The sequence below is a fragment of the Limanda limanda genome, chromosome 17 (genome assembly GCF_963576545.1).
Source record: "Limanda limanda chromosome 17, fLimLim1.1, whole genome shotgun sequence".
Classification (NCBI taxonomy): Eukaryota; Metazoa; Chordata; class Actinopteri; order Pleuronectiformes; family Pleuronectidae; genus Limanda; species Limanda limanda.
Window position 1 is genome coordinate 23,604,912 of NC_083652.1, and position 22,768 is coordinate 23,627,679.

General features: G+C 47.4%; 1 protein-coding gene across 1 annotated transcript in view; it reads left to right on the forward strand.

Moving 5' to 3' along the window:
* The window catches only part of adgrl1a (adhesion G protein-coupled receptor L1a), a 67,691-nt gene that overhangs the window by 10,064 nt on the left and 34,859 nt on the right, over positions 1–22,768 (forward strand). The window contains exons 2-4 of the mRNA XM_061089905.1: positions 11,075–11,288; positions 12,628–12,737; positions 21,363–21,377. Of these exons, the coding sequence (XP_060945888.1) occupies positions 11,075–11,288; positions 12,628–12,737; positions 21,363–21,377 (339 nt within the window). The remainder of the gene's footprint in view (positions 1–11,074; positions 11,289–12,627; positions 12,738–21,362; positions 21,378–22,768) is intronic.

The window sequence follows — 22,768 nt, forward strand, 5'->3', positions numbered from 1 at the left end:
TTTGCTTGTAGTTGTATAGCGACAGTGCGTTAGTGTGTGTGTACATTGATTTGTGTACCGCAAACATGCCCCGACGTAAAGGACTGGGGACTGTGTTCCTGTTTGTGCAGTTGTGTGATCGCTCTCAGGGCGCAGCTGTGTAACTTTGAGGCTCTTTAGCCGTGAAGGACTGTGTGTGTGTGTGTGTGTGTGTGTGTGTGTGTGTGTGTGTGTGTGTGTGTGTGTGTGTGTGTGTGTCTGTGTGTGTGTTTGTATTTGTATTCATATGCATCCAGCGCATCATGTGTGCGTTTGCTTCCTTGTGTATTTTGTAGACTGCAGATTGATAATTACCAGCAGAAGCTTACGGCCGGCGGCCAAGGGCAGAGAGAGAGAGAGTAGAGTGAGTGGGGGGGGTGCAAGGAGAGAGATGGACGAGTGGAGAAGCTGCTAAAAACCATGAGGTTAGTGAAGAAGGAGAAACGAGAAAGAGAAGAGAAGAGGGGGAAAAACTGGAGGTGAAGGGGTCAGGACGAGAGGAGGGGGAATGAAGACAAGGAGGGGATGAGGGGAGGGCGGAGCTGTGGGATGGAGGGATGGTGCGGAGGTGAAAAAGAAGAAAACACAAAGAGCGGCAGGAACACACAGTGCTCGTTGTGCTGCGAGTCAACAAGATGGCGTGCACGCTGAAGAGGGATTCATCAGCATTTTACAACCAAAATCCATTTTTCATGGCTTTAATGTGAAGGTACAGGAGCATCATGCAGAACATGTACATGCAAACCTATTGATCAGATCATAAACATGCAGAGTAAATAAACACTGAGGCTCCGCCCACCCGTCCAGATCTCTGCCTCAGCGTCTGAGGAGGTTAATTAAGTGTCTAATGCTGCAGCCGGGCTCGACACTCATCTTCCCTAACACGTCTCTGGGTGTGACTCGCACACGTACACACACAAACACACACACACACAAACACACACACGCGTGTAGTAGAAAATTAACTCAGCAAGGTTGAAAAAGTATTTTGTATTTGGACAGTTAGTGTTTGAAGCTTCTCAAGAGACTTTCATGACTTTTATTTACATACAACAAATGTTTGATGACTTGAGCTGTTTTATGGTCGGAACTGTTTAAGACGTTAATACAGTGAGACCTTTTGCGACTTAATTACCCATCAAAGGAAGGAGTGTATGTCTTCTTATCACCTTAGGAAACACATGTGAATCAGCTGTTGTGTTTAGATTCCTCTCCTCCCACCAACTATGGAACCTGTCTGGATCGGTTCAGAGAGACAGCCCTGAGATGAGATCTGTGTTTTTGACTGTTCTTCACCTTCACTCTGAGACCCTTGTGGTTTCCTTGTGTTGTTCCTTTCTGCAGAAAGCCCCTAATTAAATACACGTAGATATCTTTGTTGTTTCCAGCCTCTTGTTTCTCCAGATTTCCATCACACGCGTAAACACACAACCATACGCGCCTTTCTTTTTTTTTTTCATATATGTTTATTAGTTTTCCAACTGGTAATACAACACAAAACAAAACAAAAACAAGACAAACATTTGGCTCACACACATATTCAAATCCATACAGGCAGAAGATTCAGGGGTTACGTCCTATAGAAGTACGAAAAAATTAAAAACATAAGTAAAATAAAAGTATACAGAAATAAAAGTAAATCAATTAAATGGTAAAACAGAGTTCCTCTTTTGAGGCAGAGCATTCTGAGCTATGATACAAACCCTCTGGTGAGAAACATTCAGACCAACATATGACAGAAAGGGTTCCCATGTTTTACGAAAGGCATCATCATTGCTGTGAAGTTTACATTTCAAATGGTCCAACACTGCATATTCAAATACAACCCTTTGCATCTGAACCTTAGATGGAGCTTTATCTGTGATCCAATTCAAAAGAAAACACTTTCTAGCACAAAAAGCAAGTGTCTGATGAAGTCTTCTTTTAAATTTGTCAGTGATGGACATGTCAGACATACCAAGTAGCAGGTATAAAGGGTTTTTATTACTGTTAATAGACAGAATCGTATTCATTTCCTGCCCTATGACCTGCCAGAACTGCTGTAATTTTCTACAATCCCACAAACAATGTGTCAGACCACCAGATTCTATCTTACACTTGGGGCACAGTGGAGATGTATCAGGGTTGTATTTATGACGTTGAGAGGGAGAGATATGAACCCTGCGTAGGAGCTTCAGTTGCATAGCTCTCACTCGGTTACAGACATTCAGTATTTTAGCAGTTTTCCAACATTTCCAGCGCCTTTCTGACAGCACGCCGTACATGGTGCTCACCCAGCCCCCCCGCCCCACTTTGTCTCTCACTCTCCCTCCTTTTTCGTATCACTTTCTTCACTTCAGTCTCTCACTCTCCTTCTCTGTTCCCCCTGCAGCACCTTTTGCAGTTTTCCTCTCCCACAGTGTTTGTATGAGTCTGGGTCTGACTCACTGTGGGCCGGCCCCCCTCGTGTGAAGGAACCGGAGAACAGACCAGGACCCGAGCTGTGTTGGGCCTGTAGCTCAGCCCCCCCCCCCCCCCCCCCCCTCCCCGGGGAGACTGAGGATATTTTACCCGTTGGTGAATCTTCTACTTTTTAGACAGGTTGGGTTTCGGGCTCTGCTGCCCCCCCCCCCCCCCCCTTCGTTGCATCGAGGCACTTTTATTGCATAATTAGGCGCCACGGCCAGCAGTGAAGTGGTTTGACAGTATGAGCACGTCTGGGCTCGCCTCCCGCCTCAAGTTTGTGTATGTGTGTGTTGCTCAGCTACTCAGTGGCTTTTCATGCGCCTGTCTTCATCTGCTGTGCCTGCGAGTCTCCCCCCACCACCGACACACAACAGACTCTGTCAACACACACACTGAGTTCTCAAGGTTGAGAATGGAAGAGGATTAGGGGCTCGCTTGTGAACGCCTGCAAGAATTTGGGTTTGTGCATCATTGCAAACGCGTGAGTTTGTGTTGCATGTGGGTGTGTGTGTGTATCCCGCTTCCACTGGGGGCCCATTTAGTTCTCTACTGAATGATGTAACGTTATGGGCTGTGCTGTAATTCAGTTCAGTTAGTGGAGAGAGGACGTCTGTGTTGAGCACCTCACTACAATAGGAGGTCCTCTCCCTTCATGTCGGTGACCTTGTGCCTCCACACAGAATGGTTTCCTGTTCCTCTTCTGCCAGCATCTGCCAGCATTTGCTTGTTTCTTTCTTTTTTTTTACCCGGTCTCATTCGATCATTTCTCCGTCCCTGTGTGTGAGCTCGACTCGGCTCCGTCACAGTGGATGTGTGTCATCACGGCGCTGCTTTGTGTGTCGACCATACAGCAGAGCTGGTGACTTCCTACAGTCGCTCCTCATCTCGTCTCCTCTGACTCCTCCCACCTGACAGGCTGAGGAGTCAGAGGAGATGAGATGGCATTCTAGCTTCGAAGCCAGCATGTCCCAAACCGACTCACCTCTTTGCTGGGACCCCTCAGACACATAGTGCACTCCTTAACTTTATCATAACAACTGAAACCCTTTAACCTCTTTCCTTCTTTCTGTTCTCTACCCTTTCCCCTTTCCTTTTTATGCAAAAGATCAGTTTTCAAACTAAAACAATCTTGTTCAAACAAGCACTTTGGCTCCATATCAGTTCCATAAACAGGAAGACATGCATGTGCCATTTACACAGGAAGTAGCCTGATTAAAACCTGTCTCCTATACATGCAAACAGGCAAATGCTGATTTTAAATTACGACACAAGTAAAGCTGTCATGACAGTTTTCTAACCTAAACCTAATTCTATCTATCAGCCATTTAAACGTTACAGATCCAGCATCCGTTTGACTCCGAAGGTTCAGTCGGCTCCTGCTTCTCAGACTCAACCAAAATAGTAAAACAAGCCCGCACACGCACACAAACACACACAGTCCCAGCGGCTCACACAGCCCCATCCCTTTCACCCTCATGTTAGGCCTTTAGGTTTGTCTCCGGATGTCACTTTGTCACAACCCCTCAGCTTGAAGCCTGCCTGGATGTGACAGCTCTGGCCACATCGCCTCTGCTTGTCTGTGGTGACAGGCCGTGCTCCAGCGAGTCATTACGCTAACGCAGAGCGCTAAGTGACTCGCTAAGTTACAGCACTAAGCTGATAAAGTACTGGAGAAATTGCTTGTGGATGATTCTGTACGAGAGCGGGACTCCCATCACCGAGACCTCTCCGTTCTGTCCAATGACCGGAAAATGACTTGTTCTCCTTTTCCAGCTTTACTGAGGACGTAATCTGAAACCCACGAGTGTCAGCGCTCATAGCTGAATTTGAGGGCATATTGTATGCAGATGTATGCGGGATGCTCTTGATATTCCACTGCTATCTCCGGGTTAAAAGAGGATACTTCTCTATTTGCATTAGTTCCATTCAGAGTTCATTTTAAGGACAATAGTGTAACAAGAATCCTGCCTCATCAGCAGCGTTCCCGGTTTCTCAACTACCAATTCTGCTGGGTGCAAATGTTCTCTGTGCTTCAGTGCTATGCTAATAGCATTAGGAGATGACTGCTGGAACAGACAGAGGGGCTAAGAGGGGCTGATCACATTTGTGCCCCCGAAAGAAGTCAGCCAGCTAACAAGTCCGCCTCGGGGCCACAGAGCTCCCAAAGTATAATCTCCTATTGTGGCTGAGCTGCAAAGTCAGTGTCACAGTCTCTGGTTCCCTGCAAGGCCCGAGCTTCTCACTCAATTATTTCTGATAAACACACTGTAGAGCATCAAGGTCAAAGCGTCTGAAACAGTGAAATGGAGCTTTTATGTTTGAAAGCACGTTTCGGATGATGGAACGTTTTATGGTCACGTTTCATTGAAGAGAGAAATCTTTGTCTAAACATGCAGTGAACTTTATATCTGCACTTTGGTTTAGAGAAGAAACAGGTTTTCTGTTTATGTTTCTCGAGTGTAAAACTGGATCGTGGCCGCACCATGGATTATGATTGTGGATCACGTGTCGGAGGTCGTAATGGTGGATCCAGTTTGGTGGATTCTGTATCGTGCCAGCTGATCGTAGTGGTAATGGAGGATCCTTTATCACGTTGGCATCGGATGGTGGTGGACCAGGACCGAGGTGGCAGCTGATGATGGATCCTAACTGGCGCCAGTGGACAATGACTGTGGACTATAGTGGATCAGGTCTTGATGCTGGATCATGATCTTGCTGGCTGCTGACCAGAGACTATGATGCAGCAGGACTGCTTCACATATAGTATTGAAGTTCTCCTTCAACATGTTTCCCCTCATCATTGCTGCTGAAACCTTTCTCCTGATGATGTTCTCCTCTACACATCTGTGTCACTTGTGTCCGTCCTGGGAGACGGATCCTCACATGTGTCTCTCTGAGGTTTCTACGTGTCTTCACCTGTTAAAAGGGTTTTTAGTAGTTTGTCCTGACTCTTGCTGAGGGTTAAGGACAGAGGATGTCTCACCATGTTAAAGCCCTATGAGAAGAACTGTGATTTGTAAATATGGGCTATACAAATAAAACTTGATTGATTGATTGATGATTGATCGTGGCAAACAAATCTGTGTACATGTGTGTGGGCGCAATAGCGAGAATAGAGACATGCAATAATACCAGCGAAAGGACGAGTGAGTGCAAAGACCTGCATGAGGGTCCAAGCATCTACCCCCCCCCCAGGCTTTAATTACTGTGTGGGAATAATGAGTCAAATCCAATCAGTCCTCTCTCTTGCTCTTAATTTGTATGGAGTTTCTATTATGAAGCCAACTGCTTCAGCCCCTCTGACCAGCTGCCCCGGGTGACACCACACCCCGGTCTGGTGTGGGTCTGTCTGTCTGCTGTGTGTGTGTCTGTGTGTGTGTGTGTGTGTGTCTGTGGGAGAGGGAGATTGCTGTCTCGTGCACGACACCACATCCATGCAAATCACTTTGTGTAATTATTGAATTGGCTTATGTCATTATCGGTATGTGGGACAGTTGGTTACCATTCCTTGTGGCTGACAGATATTAACACAGTTTTAGAAACCACAGGCGGTGAGTCGTGGTTTCACCGTGAGGGATTAGTGCACCTTTACATACGGCTGCTGCTGAGAAATACACTTTTTCATCCAGCTATTACAAGTCTGACAGGCACGGTTTATAGCCACGTGCAAGTGTGTGTGTGTGTGTGTGTGTGTGTGTGTGTGTGTGTGTGTGTGTGTGTGTGTGTGTGTGTGTGTGTGTGTGTGTGTGTGTGTGTGCATGCTTCCAAGTGTGTTTGTTGGCTAAAGAGACCCTGAAACCTTAATGGATTCCTGCAGAGTGAAGGACAATCGTAGCCCATGGTCAGTCCAAGCTTATCCTCTGCTCATCTCATCTCAGCTCAGAGCTAGCCACAGCTCCAGCTAGGCCTCAGGCCATCTGGCTGACACACAACCATGCACACACACACACACACACAAACAAACACACACAGACACACACTCCTTCACACACACATAGACACTGAATCCCTGAAGTTAAGTTCCACGCTGGTTTGTGAATGCACCATTCAAAAGAAAAGCACAGTGTAAATCGGTTTGTAAGTTGCATCCTGCTGAACTCACAGGGGGAATTCCACCTTTTACCTGGAACTTGCCACAATATAAAAAATATGCTTCAATATGGCGGAAGCAGAGATTTGCAGTGATGCCAGAAATAGACAAGTTGCTGCCACCAATGAAGTGCATTGGCTCAATAACGCCTGTGCTCAATTATGGCTAAAAATATACCGTAACAGCCGGGCCAGAAAAATAAACTTCTGAAAAACGATAATGGATTTGGGCTATTGATCACATTCAGTGTATATTTGGACTTCACAGGTTTACATCATGGAGATTCAATACACACATTACAGTTGGTTTTAGCCCTTTCCTCCAGAGCACTTCTGTTCTGATGAACATTTGCTTACTAATGATGATATACCAAACATTAGCAGAGGCAACAAACGGAAATCATCCACACAAACCTTAGTAAAAGCAATAAAAGGTCCATTATTGATCAAACATATTACAGAAATCCTCAGTATTTATTCATTACTGCCAAAACAACCCAGTCTTAATTTAACCCACAGCACAAACAGTGTAATCAGCTGCTCTTTGGGCTGTTTCACCCCAAAGCTGAACTTCTCCATTATCACTATTTGCATTAGAGCTCAAACGGCTCTGAAACGTTTACCATCTAATGTGTGTTAGAAGTGTAAAGACAAACGTGTGATCCGCCCCCTGTGATGTGGGCTAATGTTCCCGTAGTGCGGGTCCACGGTGTGAGAAGGAGTGCGATCGCTCCTGGTGGCCCCCCCCCCCTTCACTTTCCCTCTGCTCTTGGCTCGCTGTGTGGCTCTAATCACTGGCCAGCTGCACGCCGCTGTGTACTTACACCGGAGGGTAGTTAAGAGAACAAGCCCACACACTGACTCTACGTATTGTAATCCCACTGTGACACCAGTGTGAATACACACATGCAAGCGAGTGTGTGCTTGACTGTGAATGTGCACACTCGTCTGCCCAGGACTTCCGCGTATGTGCTAATTTGCTCGTGTGGATTTTTTTTTGCATCAGTGCGGCGACTTGTTTGTGTTGCCTCGCCTGCTGTTTGCATCTCTGTGTGCTTTAATTAGTATGCGCCTTTGCATGGAGGCCTTTGTGATTTGGCACCGGCGCTGCATGCTGGCGAGGCATAAAAGATTTGAAGTCTGTCCTCGCTGGTCATTCAGCCTTAATGGCGTTAGTTACACAACTGAACTCAAGTCCCGGCTTCATAAATGGGTGGCATTTAGAAATATGAGCTAGTCCGATGGCAGTGAATCATGTAGCGCAGCGCTGCAGAGCATGTCTGGGATGACTGACATTGACATTGACCCAGATGGGCACTCCTCCTGAATGGACGGCAGCTGAAACCTAAGCAGCGCTCGCTCAGAGTCGGGAAGAGGAAACAGAAAACAGCTCTGTGGGTCCAGCGGTGGAGAAGAGGGACTGACTCGGTGCCCTTGTCTGCTGCTGAAGCCGTCGGGCGCAGGGGGCAAATCCTGTGCAGTGGGAGCCTCAGTTTATAAAGAAAAATCGTCCAAATTCCAGCCTGCTTGAGGAGAAGTAGGACTGTTCTGATTATCTGATTAGATTTGACAAGGTGCCCATTATCAGCCTAATCCATATCCTCTCCACTGGAAATGCAGAGCAAACGTGCTTCTTCAGGACAGTGGACAGTAGTGGTGGGGGAAAAAATCGATTCTGTTCAGTATCGCGATATTTTGCGCCCGCGATTATATTGATACTGTAGCACAAAGTATTGCAATATTTACAATCATATATGTAACAGCCCCTGGCTGGCAAAGCATGACGAGGAGAGTTTCAGAGTTTAAAAGATACCTAGTGTGTCTGTGGAAAGGATGTTCTCCACTGCAGGAGATATAGTAACATTCCAGAGGAACTTTAACATCTGAGCAAGTTGACCAACTCCTTTTTCTGAAGAAAAATGCCAATATTCCCAAATGAATTTAACATTTTGGGTCATGACCTTGCAGGTCTCAATTTGATTGAAGCTCTAGGTTACTTATATGATTGAGCTCAGTGTTCATGTGAGAGGTCTCCTAGTCAGAAAATAATTACAAAGGTCCTGTGTCCTGAATGTTCAAGGACAAAGTTTTTGCACTTCAGTTAATGTGTAGAAGACAATGTTGTTCACAGAATTAAATGTGACATTTGAAGTGAGGTGAGCAGTCTTATTTTCCAAATTTTTTGTAATGCCTTTGAATAATATGGGGGACAAGAATCACAATAAATCGCAGAATCGCAATACTATTGAATCGTCACATTTTTGCCAATACCCACCCCTAGTGGACAGTTCCACACCTGCCAGTCTCCAACACTTCAAGGGGTTTTTTTGCCCAAAAGAAGTGGAGTCAGTTCAGGACCATGGACAGCAGCTCTCACAGTTGCTGGTTGTCCTTCAAATCCACGTCCAGCTTCTCTGCCAGATCTCTCTCTCTCCTCTTCTGTCTATACCTGGGCTGTGAAGGAATTTGGCAGCCATTTTGTTATATCTGTGTGTGTGTGTGTGTGTGTGTGTGTGTGTGTGTGTGTGTGTGTGTGTGTGTGTGTGTGTGTGTTTGTGTGTCTGACGCCGACTGCAGAGACAGTGGGAAATCTATGCAGTTATGGAGAGAGAGCTGGAGAGACGGCGAGTGTCTCTCTCAGCGCCTCTCCTTCCCTCCTTCATGCCTCTCAGCCTGGCTCAGCGATTAACCCGGAGTCCCCGTCTGTCTCTGCTGACCCGTCTCCACACAGAGCCCTGCTGGCCACAGCAGTCCTCTGACACGCCTCTCAGAAGGCTGATTAACAGCAGTGGGTGTGCAAATGGTGTTCGCCCCTGAGGTGGAGGTGTACGCAGACATTCATCCTCTCTGTTTTTAATTTGTGGTAAATTCAGCTGAATAGACCCCTGTAACCTGGGTATGAACCAGAATCACATGTTTAAGCATGCAGCCCTCATCTTTAGCTTCTCAGTAATTCCTCATTATATTTTTAGTTAGTTCTCTCCTCTAGGGAATGACCTCTGACCTGTTGATGGATAAGCACAGAACATGGGTCTTTGTCTTTCTGCACGAGGCATGTTTTTATGGATACACCATTTCATTCACATTATATGCTTAGACACATGCAGGTATGTCCGGGTGAACCACGAGATTTGAGATGTTGTTTTGCCTTGGGTCGCAACCTTTCTATATAATGTGTGCTCGACTCCTGCAAAGACAGACTTCCACTATTGGCGTGTGGATGTCTCCGGATCTCTAGAGTCCGTCCTGATCTGTGAACTTCTTTGTAATGAAACTTTTACTGTGCAAGCTAGTTCTGGTCCGCGGAATCCTTCCTTCAAACTTCACCATCATCGACACCTCTCGGCTTGTTCTAAAATTACCTTCTGAGTCCTGAGGTTCTGATACTTTGAGGTAAAATGGATTGAAAGATGCTCTGGATGATGGTTCCTCTCTGGTGGGGGGGTGGCGGTGATAAGTTGCTGCCTGGTTATGTGTGGGAGTTTGTTTGAAACTATCAGTTTGTTTCACAAGTGGTGCAACATCTCACGCAAATCCTTCATGCCGATGTGTGATCTGTGATTGTTGAATTGAATTGAATATTTATTTAAGCCTCGGAAGACACATTGAGGGATAAGACCCTCATTTTCAATGGTGCCGAGGGTACAATAAAAAAGTTGATACATTAAAAGTTAATACATTGAATAAATAGGAATGAAATAAATATGCACATATATATACACAGTAATACAAGGTATAAAACAATTCGTCAATAAAATACTATGGCCAAGTCCACTAGCAGTTACAGTCACTGCAGGAGAAGTCAGCTGTTCATGAGATCAGACTCGAGAACTCCGTCAGTGAAACAAATGAGCGCAACTTTAAAGATTTTTGGACCTCATTCCAGATGTAGGGGGCTTTATAACAGAAAGCTGTCTTCCCCAAGTTGGTCTTAACACGAGGTACATACATTGAAAGTGACCCTTTCCAGAGTGGTACCATTTCTAGAGCAGAGTTTTAAACTGTTAAAATCAGTGCTTCTAGCTTTAGTAAAAATAATCCATTTGGTTTTGGCACAATTCAGGACTAGCTTCAAGTCACTTAATTGCTTCTCTAGCATGTGGAAGGAGAGCTGCAGTCTATTTATAGCGGAGTCAATGTTGGAGGCACTACAATATAGAACTGTGTCATCCGCATAAAGATGAACCCGAGAAAGTGGAGTGAGTGTGGAGGCAATGTCATTGATATATATTATAAAAAGTAAAGGTCCAAGGACAGAGCCTTGGGGTACCCCCTGATGATCCCGTGTGAAAGCTGGATTTCCAGGCGGTGCATCAACAGAGCTGGAGTATCACCAGTCGATAACGGCTCGTTTGTGTTTCACACGAGGACAACAGGATCCACTCGCATTCCGCCGGCTCTTGTCAAATACTACACATCATATTTACAATGTGGTTGAGTAATAAAGTGCCTCCTAAAAGTATTAAGGTTCATTGAATCATCAATAACTTTGCCTCCCCTCCTTCTTTCTTTTCCACTCCAGCTCTGAGCCGGTCAATGATGCCCTTCGGCTTGATGCGTCGGGAGCTGGCGTGCGAAGGCTACCCGATCGAGCTGCGCTGCCCAGGAAGTGATGTCATCATGATCGAGACGGCCAACTACGGCCGCACCGACGACAAGATCTGTGACGCAGACCCGTTCCAGATGGAGAACGTGCAGTGCTACCTGCCAGACGCCTTCAAGATCATGTCCCAGAGGTAACTATCGATCTGTGTGGACCTCGTGTGTGTGTGTGTGTGTGTGTGTGTGTGTGTGTGTGTGTGTGTGTGTCTGTGTGTGGAGAGCCGGTGCTGGTTATTGGCCGAGGAAACGAGAAACTATTTCACAACATAATTCATCCAGAATTTCCTGTTTTTTCTTTCTGATGCGTGACATTCTGTGTGGAATACTAAAGTCTGCATCGTTATTCTGTGCAGAACAGAACAACAGGCGGTGTGTTCGGTTAGCGTGTGTGTGTGTGTGTGTGTGTGTGTGTGTGTGTGTGTGTGTGTGTGTGTGTGTGTGTGTGTGTGTGTGAGAGTAAGGGTATGTTGTGGATTGTTGCAGGAGTATTTGTACAGCTTCCTTCAGCCACTCACTATGTTTGTGCTCAGCCTCTGCTTCCTCTGAGCTCAGATCAATGGGAGCTCTCTCTCAGCGATCCATCACGCACGTAATGGAGGCACAGGGTGCTAGCTGGAGGAGAGAGGGAGGGAGGGAGGGAGAGAGGGAGGGAGAGAGGGAGGGAGGGAGGGAGGACAGGGGGGGGAGTGGAGGAGAGAATTGAGGAGGTAAAGGAAGGAAGGAGACTGTTAGAAATGATGAGATGATAGAGTGAGTGCAGCAGAGATTTGAGATATGAGGAGAGAGGAGGATTATGTGATGAGAATAAGAGAGTGTGTGTTTATGTGTGTGTGTGAGTGTTTGTGTGTGTGTGTGTGTGTGTGTGTGCTTGTGTGTTTCCCAGAGTTGTGCGAACGTGAGAAGGCATGCGGCGAAGCGGTTTAGATGTGTAGGTATTATGTGCATATGAATGTTTTTTCATGTGAGTGGAGGTGTAGAAGAATATTTGCCTTACCCCCCCCATCCCCCCCACCCCTCCACCCCTCCACTCCCCACCCCCCCCACCCCTCTCCCCAGCCCCCCCGTCGTCCTTCCCTGTTCTCTCACCTCTAATTGCTCCCACTCACAATCCCCCCAGAGAGAGAGAGAGAGAGGAGGCTCTTACGTCACTCGCCCTCTCCCGGCCTCTTCCCTCTTCCCTCTTCCCTCTCTCCCTCCCTTACTTCTCTCTATCCTTCATCCTACTTCTTCTCCACCTCCCTCTCTCCCTCCCTCCCTGTCTGTTTCCCCCCCCCCTTGGGTGCAGCTGTCACATGATCTAGTCTAGTGTGAAATTACTCCCTTCCCGACCGTTCTCTCAGAGCCTGGAGATGTTTTCTCTTTTTCTTTCATACAATGGCACTTGTTATTTTTTTTTTTTTAATCACTCTCTTCCCTCCTTCCTTCTCTCTGTTTTCCTCCCTTCCCCCCCCCCCCATCTGTCTCCTCACGCAGGTGTAATAACCGCACTCAGTGTGTGGTGGTCGCCGGGTCCGATGTGTTCCCGGACCCCTGCCCCGGGACCTACAAGTACCTGGAGATCCAGTATGAGTGTGTCCCTTACAGTGAGTACCGAGACCCCCCCGTCACTCCCTCACCTATCCCCACCCCCTCTCACCCCATTCACCGCCCCCCCCATCCCTCCCTTTGACCCCCCACCTGAACCTCTGGCCTTCGGGCTTCAAACCCCCAAAACAAATGACGTCCATACAATCACTTGCTCTCTCTGGCTTCTGTCTGCGAAACACAAACACACAAAACCACTCTCTGTCTCTCTCTCCTTTCTCTCTCGCACACTCACACTGCTCAGACACACACACGCACACACACACACACACACACACACACACACACACACACACACACACACACACACACACACACACTCACACCGAGCGCTAAACCTTTTTTCTCCATCGACAGAGCGACTCTCCGGACGCTGAGAGGGATTTTCACATGGGGGGGGGAGGTGCTCTGATAAGGACTTCACACACACACACTGCAAACGGTGGGTCGGCCCTTATTGGTGACCACTGCAGTGTAACACACACACACCGCCCCCCCACACTCACACAGCGGCTGACCCGGGGGCATGCCCCGCCCCCTTTATCTGCTTCCAAACACCTTTGCTGTCCCTGTGATCTCCAATAAAAATTAAAATGTGGCGCAGTGAGAGCGGGAGGGGCCAGTGTGTGTGTGTGTGTGTGTGTGTGTGTGTGTGTGTGTGTGTGTGTGCGCCACACCTCACAATAGGAATGTTCACACAAACAGCAAAAGGCTTATTTTAGATCACATGACCTGGAGCACCTGCACATCTTTAATGTCCCCATGGAAACGTCTGACATATACACACACACACACACACACACACACACACACAGGGGGGGGGCCCACGGTTGCTCTCTCTGACTCTTGCGTGTACACACAAAAGAAAAGCGCACACTCACACAGACACACACTCACACAGACACACACTCACACAGCAGGATTAGATGGAGATGTGTTGATCATGTGAAAATCTCCTCTCAGCCCCCCCCCCCTCCCCCCTCTCATGTGTTATTATTACTCTCAGCATTGATCCCCCCCCCCCACCAGGAGGAGCAGTGGTGCTCCGCCTCCACCAGGAGGAGGCGGAGCCGGGTTGCAGGAAGGGGCACATGAGGGTGTTTGGGGTTGTTGGGGTCTTCTTGGAGTGTTTAGTTCAGACCGGGGTCATTGGGGTCATGGGGGTCATGGGGGGGGTCTGGGGGGTGATTCTCTCTGCTTTTTCCTCAGGAGCAGACGGGCGAGCGACGGGATGGAGTCCACGCCGCCAAGCGCTAACCTCCTCCGCTCACTTCCTCTTCCTCTCGCTCTTCATCTCTTCTCTCACTCATCCTCCCTCTGTTTATTATCCAACAGTCAATATCATCTCTTTTCATCCATCTTAACTCCTCTCTCTCTCTCTCTCTCTCTCTCTCTCTCTCTCTCTCTCTCTCTCTCTCTCTCTCTCTCTCTCTCTCTCTCTCTCTCTCTCTCTTCCCGAGGTCTTTAATCTTCATGCGTCGGCCTGTTTCTCTCATTATTTCTTCTATTTTTACTCTGTCCATCACTCTGCCACCTCTTATCATTCTGTTGTGTCTCCTCTGCTGTCTCTGTTGTTCTTCTTTTCTTTTACAGATGCGGTGAATAATCAAACTCTGCAGCCGCTCTGCTGTGGACGCTCAGGGACGCTCAGAGACGCTCAGAGACGCTCAGAGACGCTCAGGGACTTCAGCTCTTTCAGTCCTTCCTCTGCTCAGTGTTCGCTCGCTTTACCTTCAGAGCCTGAGTGGAGTCAGGTCTCAGTCACAGATAAGAAGTTAGCTTGGTGTCGAGCCTTTGTGGCCGATTCTTTGGTGTGAATCTTTTCTTCTCAGTCCTCCAAGTGGCAACGAGTGTTCGTCTCGAGTGTCCTCCTCCTCCTCCTCCTCCTCCTCCTCCTCCTCCTCCTCCTCCTCCTCCTCCTCCTCCTCCTCCTCCTCCTCCTCCTCCTCCTCCTCCTCCTCTGTTCACCGGCCTTTCAGTCGACGTTAGCGGCGCTCGCACTTCCTCTCTCCTGTCGAGTCTTTCTGTTTGTTAATCCTTTCTTACTCCTGAGCTGTAGCTTGGTGTCCTATATACGGTTGCAAAGGGGCGGAAAGTTTCCGGTAAATTTCCGGAAACTCTCCAAGAACTTTCCATGGGAAGTTAAGCTCGGGAATTTTGGGAATTTTGAAAAAAAACAAAACTTCACAAATTAAACGCTGAGCAATAAAAACATCATTCAAAACTCTATTTTAAAGATGTATGGAACGTTGAGTTTCAACCCTCCACTGGTCATTCTTCCATCACATGCACAGATAACTCCCAGCATGCTTCACTCTACAGCAGGGCTATTGAGGCCTGCTGTAGAGTGAAGGACTAGTCAGGTAAGTTTCCATGATATTACTGGGGAAAATATATTAGCATGCTGATTGAGGATTGTTCATCTGTTCATCTAGACTATTTCCATTCATTTATCCATCAATTGTAAAATATGTTTACAGACGATTCCAATTGTTTGGCTAACTATTTATATCTCTGGCATTGCATTAGTGTTTTTTTACAAACTTTTTTCTCATCTTATTCTACAGAACAATGCCACGTGCACTCTCTCATGTGTGGAGACATTTCACCCCATCCAATGTAGAAGGAAAGGCTGTGTACATTTGCAAATACTGTGCAAAGACCCATGTTAAGAATGACACAACGATGCAGAAGCATATAGTCAAGTGCCCAAAGTTTCCTCAGGGCTCAAATCAGCCTATGACAAAACAAAATGTTTATATTTATGTCTGTATATGACAAGGTAAATACAGTTAGTATAAATTACCCACAACATTTCCAGTTAATTCCCGTATATTCCCATTTATTCCTGTATATTCCCGTTAATTCCCGTTAATTCCCGTTAATTCCCGTATATTCCCGTTAATTCCCGTATATTCCCATATATTCCTGTATATTCCCGTTAATTCCCGTTAATTCCCGTTTATTCCCGTTAATTCCCGTATATTCCCGTTAATTCCCATGGAAAGTTTCCAACCTTGAATATTCCCGGAATTTTGCAACCCTACTCGTCGCACACAGAGATAGAAACAAGACACAACCCACTGTGCGGCTGCTCCACATGTTGTTGCTCGTCTGACTCACCGCCGCACGCCACTCAACTCGGCCACTTTTAATTACCAGGAGGAGAGGGGGGGGGGGGGGGGGGCACATCGCTCTCCTCAGTTCTGCCTCAGCAGAGATTTGTCAAGATTAATTGAATTTGCTGCTGCTAATCGCTCTGGTGATGCCCCATCGTTCACGTCTGGGCCGGGAACGCCGGGCGCGCTGGCATCATCAGCCGAGGGGGAGGCGGAGTCTGGGGGGGGGGGGGACAAAAGAAAGATGATCTGCAAAAGGTTGTTGTGTCGTAGCAGCTGAGGTGGTGTGTGATGTTTACATCTGGGGGGGGGGGGGGTCGTCTATGTGCGTGTCACACAGACGCCGTGTTACCAGTCACCTGAAACAGTGAGGTGACAGCTGGAGCCGGGCTGACACGCAACACACACACACACACACACACACACACACACACACACACACACACACACTCTGGACCCTTGTCTGAGCTCAGCTGACAGGAGGTCTGTGTGTGTGTGTGTGTGTGTGTGTGTAGCAGTGCGTGGGAACATCTTCATCCGCCAACAAGTCAAATCATATCTCATTGAGCCAAACAGCCTCTCGGCGACACACAACGTTGTGTTGTTGTTGTCGACCGGAACCGAGCGAGACACAACGGCTACACTGAACTCACACTTCACACTGTCACAGTTAAGACATCACAGATCCGTGCACACAGCAGCAGCAGCTACATGCAGAGGAAAGTCAACACTGCAGTTTCAACTAGGGTTGCAAAATTCTGTGAATATTCAAAGTTGGAAACTTTCCATGGGAATTAACGGGAATAAACGGGAATAAACGGGAATTAATGGGAATAAACGGGAATTAACAGGAATAAACGGGAATAAACGGGAATTAACGGGAATATACGGGAATAGACGGGAATAAACTGGAAATGTTGTGGGTAATTTATACTAACTGTATTTACTTTCTCATATACAGACATAAATATAAACATTTTGTTGTGTCATAGGCTGATTTGAGTCCTGAGGAAACTTTGGGCACTTGACTATATGCTTCTGCATCGTTGTGTCATTCTTAACATAGGTCTTTGCACAGTATTTGCAAATGTACACAGCCTTTCCTTCTACATTGGATGAGGTGAAATGTCTCCACACATGAGATAGTGCACGTGGAATTGTTCTGTAGAATAAGATGAGAAAAAAGTTTGTAAAAAAACACTAATGCAATGCCAGAGATATAAATAGTTAGCCAAACTATTGGAATCGTCTGTAAAAATATTTTATAATTGATGGGTAAATGAATGGAAATAGTCTAGATGAACAGATGAACAATCCTCAATCAGCATGATAATATATTTTCCCAGTAATATCATGGAAACTTACCTGACTAGTCCTGCACTCTACAGCAGGCCTCAGTAGCCCTGCTGTAGAGTGAAGCATGCTGGGAGTTATCTGTGCATGTGATGGAAGAATGACCAGTGGAGGGTTGAAACTCAACGTTCCATACATCTTTAAAATAGAGATTTGAATTATGTTTTTATTGCTCAGTGTTTAATTTGCGTATTTTTTTTTTTTTTCAAAATTCCCAAAGTTCCCGAGCTTAACTTCCCATGGAAACTTTCCGAAAACTTTCCGCCCCTTTGCAGCCCTATTCCCTGTGAGCCAGAGCCATTAGAGCTAGTGTTGAGCCCCGGCGATTTCATCAGCTGTGATTTATCTTGTTAATATCCACGGAGCAGGAAGCTGGAGCTCAGGTCGCACACCAGAGATTCCACAGATCCTCTTACGTTTTTTTTTACATATTCTCTTCTTTTACCCTCGTTTCTTTTTTTTCCGAATCTGCCACTGTTTCACTTTATGAAATTGAGTCTTCCTCACAAATGTGTTCGGCTCTTCTTATTCATTACAAGCCGTCGCTTTTTGGACACAAAGCCGCTGGAAACGATAGTTGACTTGTCGGGGGAAGAGTTTGTCAGTGGAAGCAATAGTAATGGCATAATAAATATAATATGTAATATGACAAGTTTTCAAAGGAAGAGAAAGGGAAACACTTTGATGTAGCTGTAAAAATGAACAATTCTATTAATATGTATAGGGGGGGCCCCATTAGACGTCGGCGCTCATAAATGTTTGGTGAATGAGAAGCAGGCGGCTCGGGCTCCGTGGAAAGAGAGGGATGACTCCAGCGTGAAGAATGTGAAGTGAGAGAAAGAGAAAACAGAGCAGGGGGGGGGGGTGGGTGGGTGGGGGGGGGAAAGGAGGAGGAGGAGAGGACGGAAGAAGATGGAGAGGAGGCGCTATCTCTCAGCGGAGTGAAAGAGACTGAGGAGGCTGTGTGTGTGTGTGTGTGTGTGTGTGCGTGTGGTTGTGTGTGTGCGTGTGTGTGTGTGTGTGTGTGTGTGTGTGTGTGTGTGTGTGTGTGCACTCATTAGTGTGGGAGTAATTGATAGGGTTGTACCGAGCGCTGAGCAGTGATTAAGAGGAGAGAGGGCAGTGGCTTATTTCTCAAAAGGCTCCTGAAAGAGAAACGCTGAATGAATCCAACAAACAGCCGCGGTGGCCTTACACTAACCCCCCCCCACCCCCCCCGGTTCCACTGTGATGAGGTTCTGTCTCCTCTCTCTATGTGTGTGTGTGTGTGTGTGTGTGTGTCCTCTAGTTGCTGTGATGATGCTGTGTGTGTCTGTGCTCAGCGTTTCTTTTCCAGGACAAACCCAAAGCATAAGAGAAGGGAGGAGTCAGCGGAGGTCGTCCACCTCCACCTTGTTTCCTTCTTCTTCTTCTTTCCTGCAGCACCGAAGAAGTTTCCTCTCTCTCTCTCTCTCTCTTTCTCTCTCTCTCCGTTCACCTCTTCGTGCTGCTCACATTCTCACTCGTTCATTTACAGCTCTACATTTAGCTCTTTGACGGATGGAGTCTCGAGCTCCACCGTCAGATTCCTCCGCGAAGAAAAACAAAAACCCTCAATGTGTTCAAGCTCGGCTTCCCATGCACCCCCCAGCCCCCCCCCCCCTGCAGTTGTTGCAGTGAAGATGAAAGCTCTGGACGCTCTCTTCGCCCCCCCCCTAACCTCGGAGCTAACGGTTGCACTCGCGGTGGGTGGTGGGGACGTTCTGCTTTCTTGCCCCAGCTTCACAGGCCTGGTTTTCATAGCTCCGCCATGTTTACCCATAGATATACATATATAAAGACTAGATGTCTCGTCTGCGTTGCCGGCCAACGGAGAGCAACGTCGGCACATGGCGGCCATCTTGCTACAGGCATCTTGCTCACCCATAACATTGTGTTGGTAGTGGTAAATAACCATAACTTGCTCAATTTTCAACCGATTTCTAAACGATCTGGTTTGTTATAAGTGGTGACGTCCGGCTCCGTCGATAGAGACATCTAGTCTTTATATATATATCTATGTGTTTACCCCTCTAGGCCGGAACATGGCCGCCACCCCCCCGGTCTTGGTGGAGGTTGTTTGTCCTCTTTGATCTTGGCGTCAGATGATAAATGATCAGTGTTGGTTCTGATGCTGCTGCTGCTCTCTCTCTCTCTCCTTCTTTATTTCTCTCTCTCCGTCTTTATCGCTCTCTCTCTCTCTCTCTCACTCTCTCTCTCTTGCTCTCTCTCGCTCTCTCCTCCATTATTTCTCTCTCTCCTTCTTTATCTCTCTCTCACTCTCTCTCTCTCTCTCTTGCTCTCTCTCTCTCTCTTTCCTTTATTTCTCTCTCTCCTTTATTTCTCTCTGTCCTTCTTTCTCTCTCTCTCTCTCTCTCTCTCTCTCTCTCTCTCTCTCTCTCTCTCTCTCTCTCTCTCTCTCTCTCTCACCTTTCTTCTTTCTTTATGGGCAACCCGACGAGGTGTCACAGCGCCCCCTGGGGGCGTCACACTTCCAGCAACACATACTCAACCCTCACGCCGAGCGCCTTGTGACACGTCTCGTCCCCGGGAGACACGACAATCCACTCGCACACCACTTGCGCCTCTGAAGACTCCAGGGGGGGGAAAGGTGTGTGCCAGGGCCTGGTGATTGGAAAGGGGCGGAGCTGAGGATCCGCTCTGGCTCCTCCTCCAGTCCCCAGACGCCGCAGCTCCAGCAGGCATCCGACGGCGTCGAGGGAGCGGCGCCTTACCTGCTCGTGGTGACACAACACACCAACCTATTGATTTGTGTGTGATGAGCCCAGTTGTAAACTACCCCCCCGCCCGTTCCACTCTGTCGAGCCCCTCCCTTTCCCCTGTTGTTTGTTCTCTGGTCTTTGATGAGCCCGCCTCAGTCAGGCACGCCGGCAGCTCGCCATTGATTGGACGGTCGATGGGTCGAGTGTTTTCGCCGGCTTCGATAGCGAGAGCGTCCTGACTCTGGGACCGCTCTGATGTCAACAGAGACCGAAGCCTGGAGTGAGACGGGTACAACCATAGATATATATAAAGGCTAGATGTCTCGTCTGCGTTGCCGGCCAACGGAGACGAACGTCCGCACATGGCGGCCATCTTGCTAGGGGGCAGCTCGCTCACCCATAACATTGTGTTGGTAAATAACCATAAATTGCTCAATTTTCAACCGATTTTTAAACGGTTTGGTTTGTTATTAACGTCAGAGATGTAGATATGACATTGCATACTAATGATTATGTTATTTTCTTAAAAAAAAATGAATAATTTATGCAGTGTCATAACTACATCTCTGACGTTTATAACAAACCAGATCGTTTCAAAATCGGTTGAAAATTGAGCAAGTTATGGTTATTTACCACTACCAACACAATGTTATGGGTGAGAGAGCTGCCTGTAGCAAGATGGCCGCCATGTGGTGACGTCCGGCTCCGTCGAACGAGACATCTAGTCTTTATTATATAAATCTATGGGTCCAACGATCCCTCTAAAGACAACCAGACACAGATAGAGACATCCTCATGCCACCTTTCCATTTGACCACCCCCCCCATCTCCTCCTCCACCTTTCCCTCTCTCTCTCTCTCTCTCTCTCTCTCTCTCTCTCTCTCTCTCTCTCTCTCTCTCTCTCTCTCTCCACAGCTGAAGACGACCCGGCACAACGATGCTCCTCTTCCTCGGTTTCTTCCTCCAACAGGTTCCTGCGGCTGCACTTCCTGCTCGTGGGAGAGTGGGATGGAGGGATGGGGGGGGGGAAGGATGTGGGAATATGAAGGGGGGGTGGAGGTGGGGTCGAGAGTGTGTGGTTGGGGGGGGATTGTGTTGTTTGGGGGATTATTGATAAAGCTGAAATGAAAGTCAGGCCATGTTCCCCTCTTCATCTTCCACCCTCCTCATCCTCTCTCTGAGTCGCCGACCAGATGACTTGCTTTAAAAAAAAAAAAACGAGAGAAAGAGAAAGGACAGCGTTTTATTTAATCTCAATTTTCTCTTTTTTCCTGCACCTGTTTTTCTTTCATTCCCTTTCCTTTCCTTCTCTCTCTCTCTCTCTCGCTCTCTCTCTCTCTTTCTCTTCCTTACTGTCTTTCTCTTTTATCTTTCTATCTCCTTCTTTCTCCTTTTTCCGATGCTTGAATAGAAGTGGATCAAAAAGGTAAAGACCACAATGAACATAACAACCACAGCTCGCCCCTTCCTCCTCCTCCTCCTCCTCCTCCTCCCTTGTCTCCCTTCCTCCCCCCATCTCCCCCTCCTAACCCAGCACCTTGTGTAGTGGTCATGTTTGATGTTGATATCCCTCCCTTTTCTTTCTCGCTCTCTAATCGCCTCCTCTGCCCTTATCTCTCTATCTCTCTTTGACTTATAACCAAAAACCTCTAAAATCCTTCTAGATCTCCTCCTTGGTTCTGATGACACCAGCCTGACCTGCACGCACGCACACACACACACACACACACTTGCACAGACACACAAAAAGGCGTCATGGGAGGTCAGTCAAGTATCTACGAGAGATAAACGAGAAATTAACATCATTCTTTTCCCGTGTGAAGTAGCACATCTCAGCCCAAAAGCACAGACACCATCTCGTCTCATGGATAGCAATTATTTTATTTTTTTTCTCCATCCATTTCAAAAAACCCATCTTCTCCACACCTAACAATTACATCTCCCTTTTACATCCTTTCAGAGTTGTTCCGCTCATTTTTAAAATTGCGATTTATTTGTCTCCCCAGATCTAAGAAAAACCAAATCCTTCATCTCTCTCTCTCTCTTTACATCACACAGCTGCTCCTTCTCTCCATCTTGTCTCTCCTCCGCTCCTGTTTGAGTTTCTCGGGACTGATTCAGACTTTTCTTGTTGCCGTGTTTTCAAAGCAGAAGCACCGAGATATCGAGATTTAACAAAAGGAAACTGGCCAGAGTTGCTCTCGGATCATTTTTACAGAATCCCATTTCCAGGTGCTTCGGTGTCCTCCTCTCATTCTGTCTCTTTTTCAGTGAACCACACTTTTCATTTAACTCTCTAGCTGTCCCCTTACCTATCTCTCCTTTTTGTTTCTCATCCTCCTTTTCTCTTCTACTCTTCCTCTTGCCTCTCTCTGATTGGTTTATCTCTCAGATCACAACTGGCCATCACAAGCAGCCGCAGCCTCGTCCCTCCTCCTTTACTCCCCCCTCTCTTTCGATTTGTCGATGCCACCTCTCTATTTTCTTTATTGCACTGTGAACTTGTGCACCCCCCCCCCCCCCAAACCCGTGCACATCAGACAGTCCCTCCCCAGTGAGGCTGTGGAGGGGGAGGAAGGGGGGGGGGGGTAATGACCTCTCCATAAGAGCACCAATCATTGGGCCCGGCACCTCAATCACGAGTTTCTTAAAGAGCAGAAACGGACCCGACCCACAACAGAGGTCAAGCTGGGAGCCAGAGCTATTAGTGCTAGCTTCCCAATGAGCCTTAACTTCCCCCCCGCCTCCCCCTCAGGTCCGCGCCCCCCTCCTCCGACTCCCCCCCCCCGTCCAGTCCCGTGGCTGGATCCATTCACT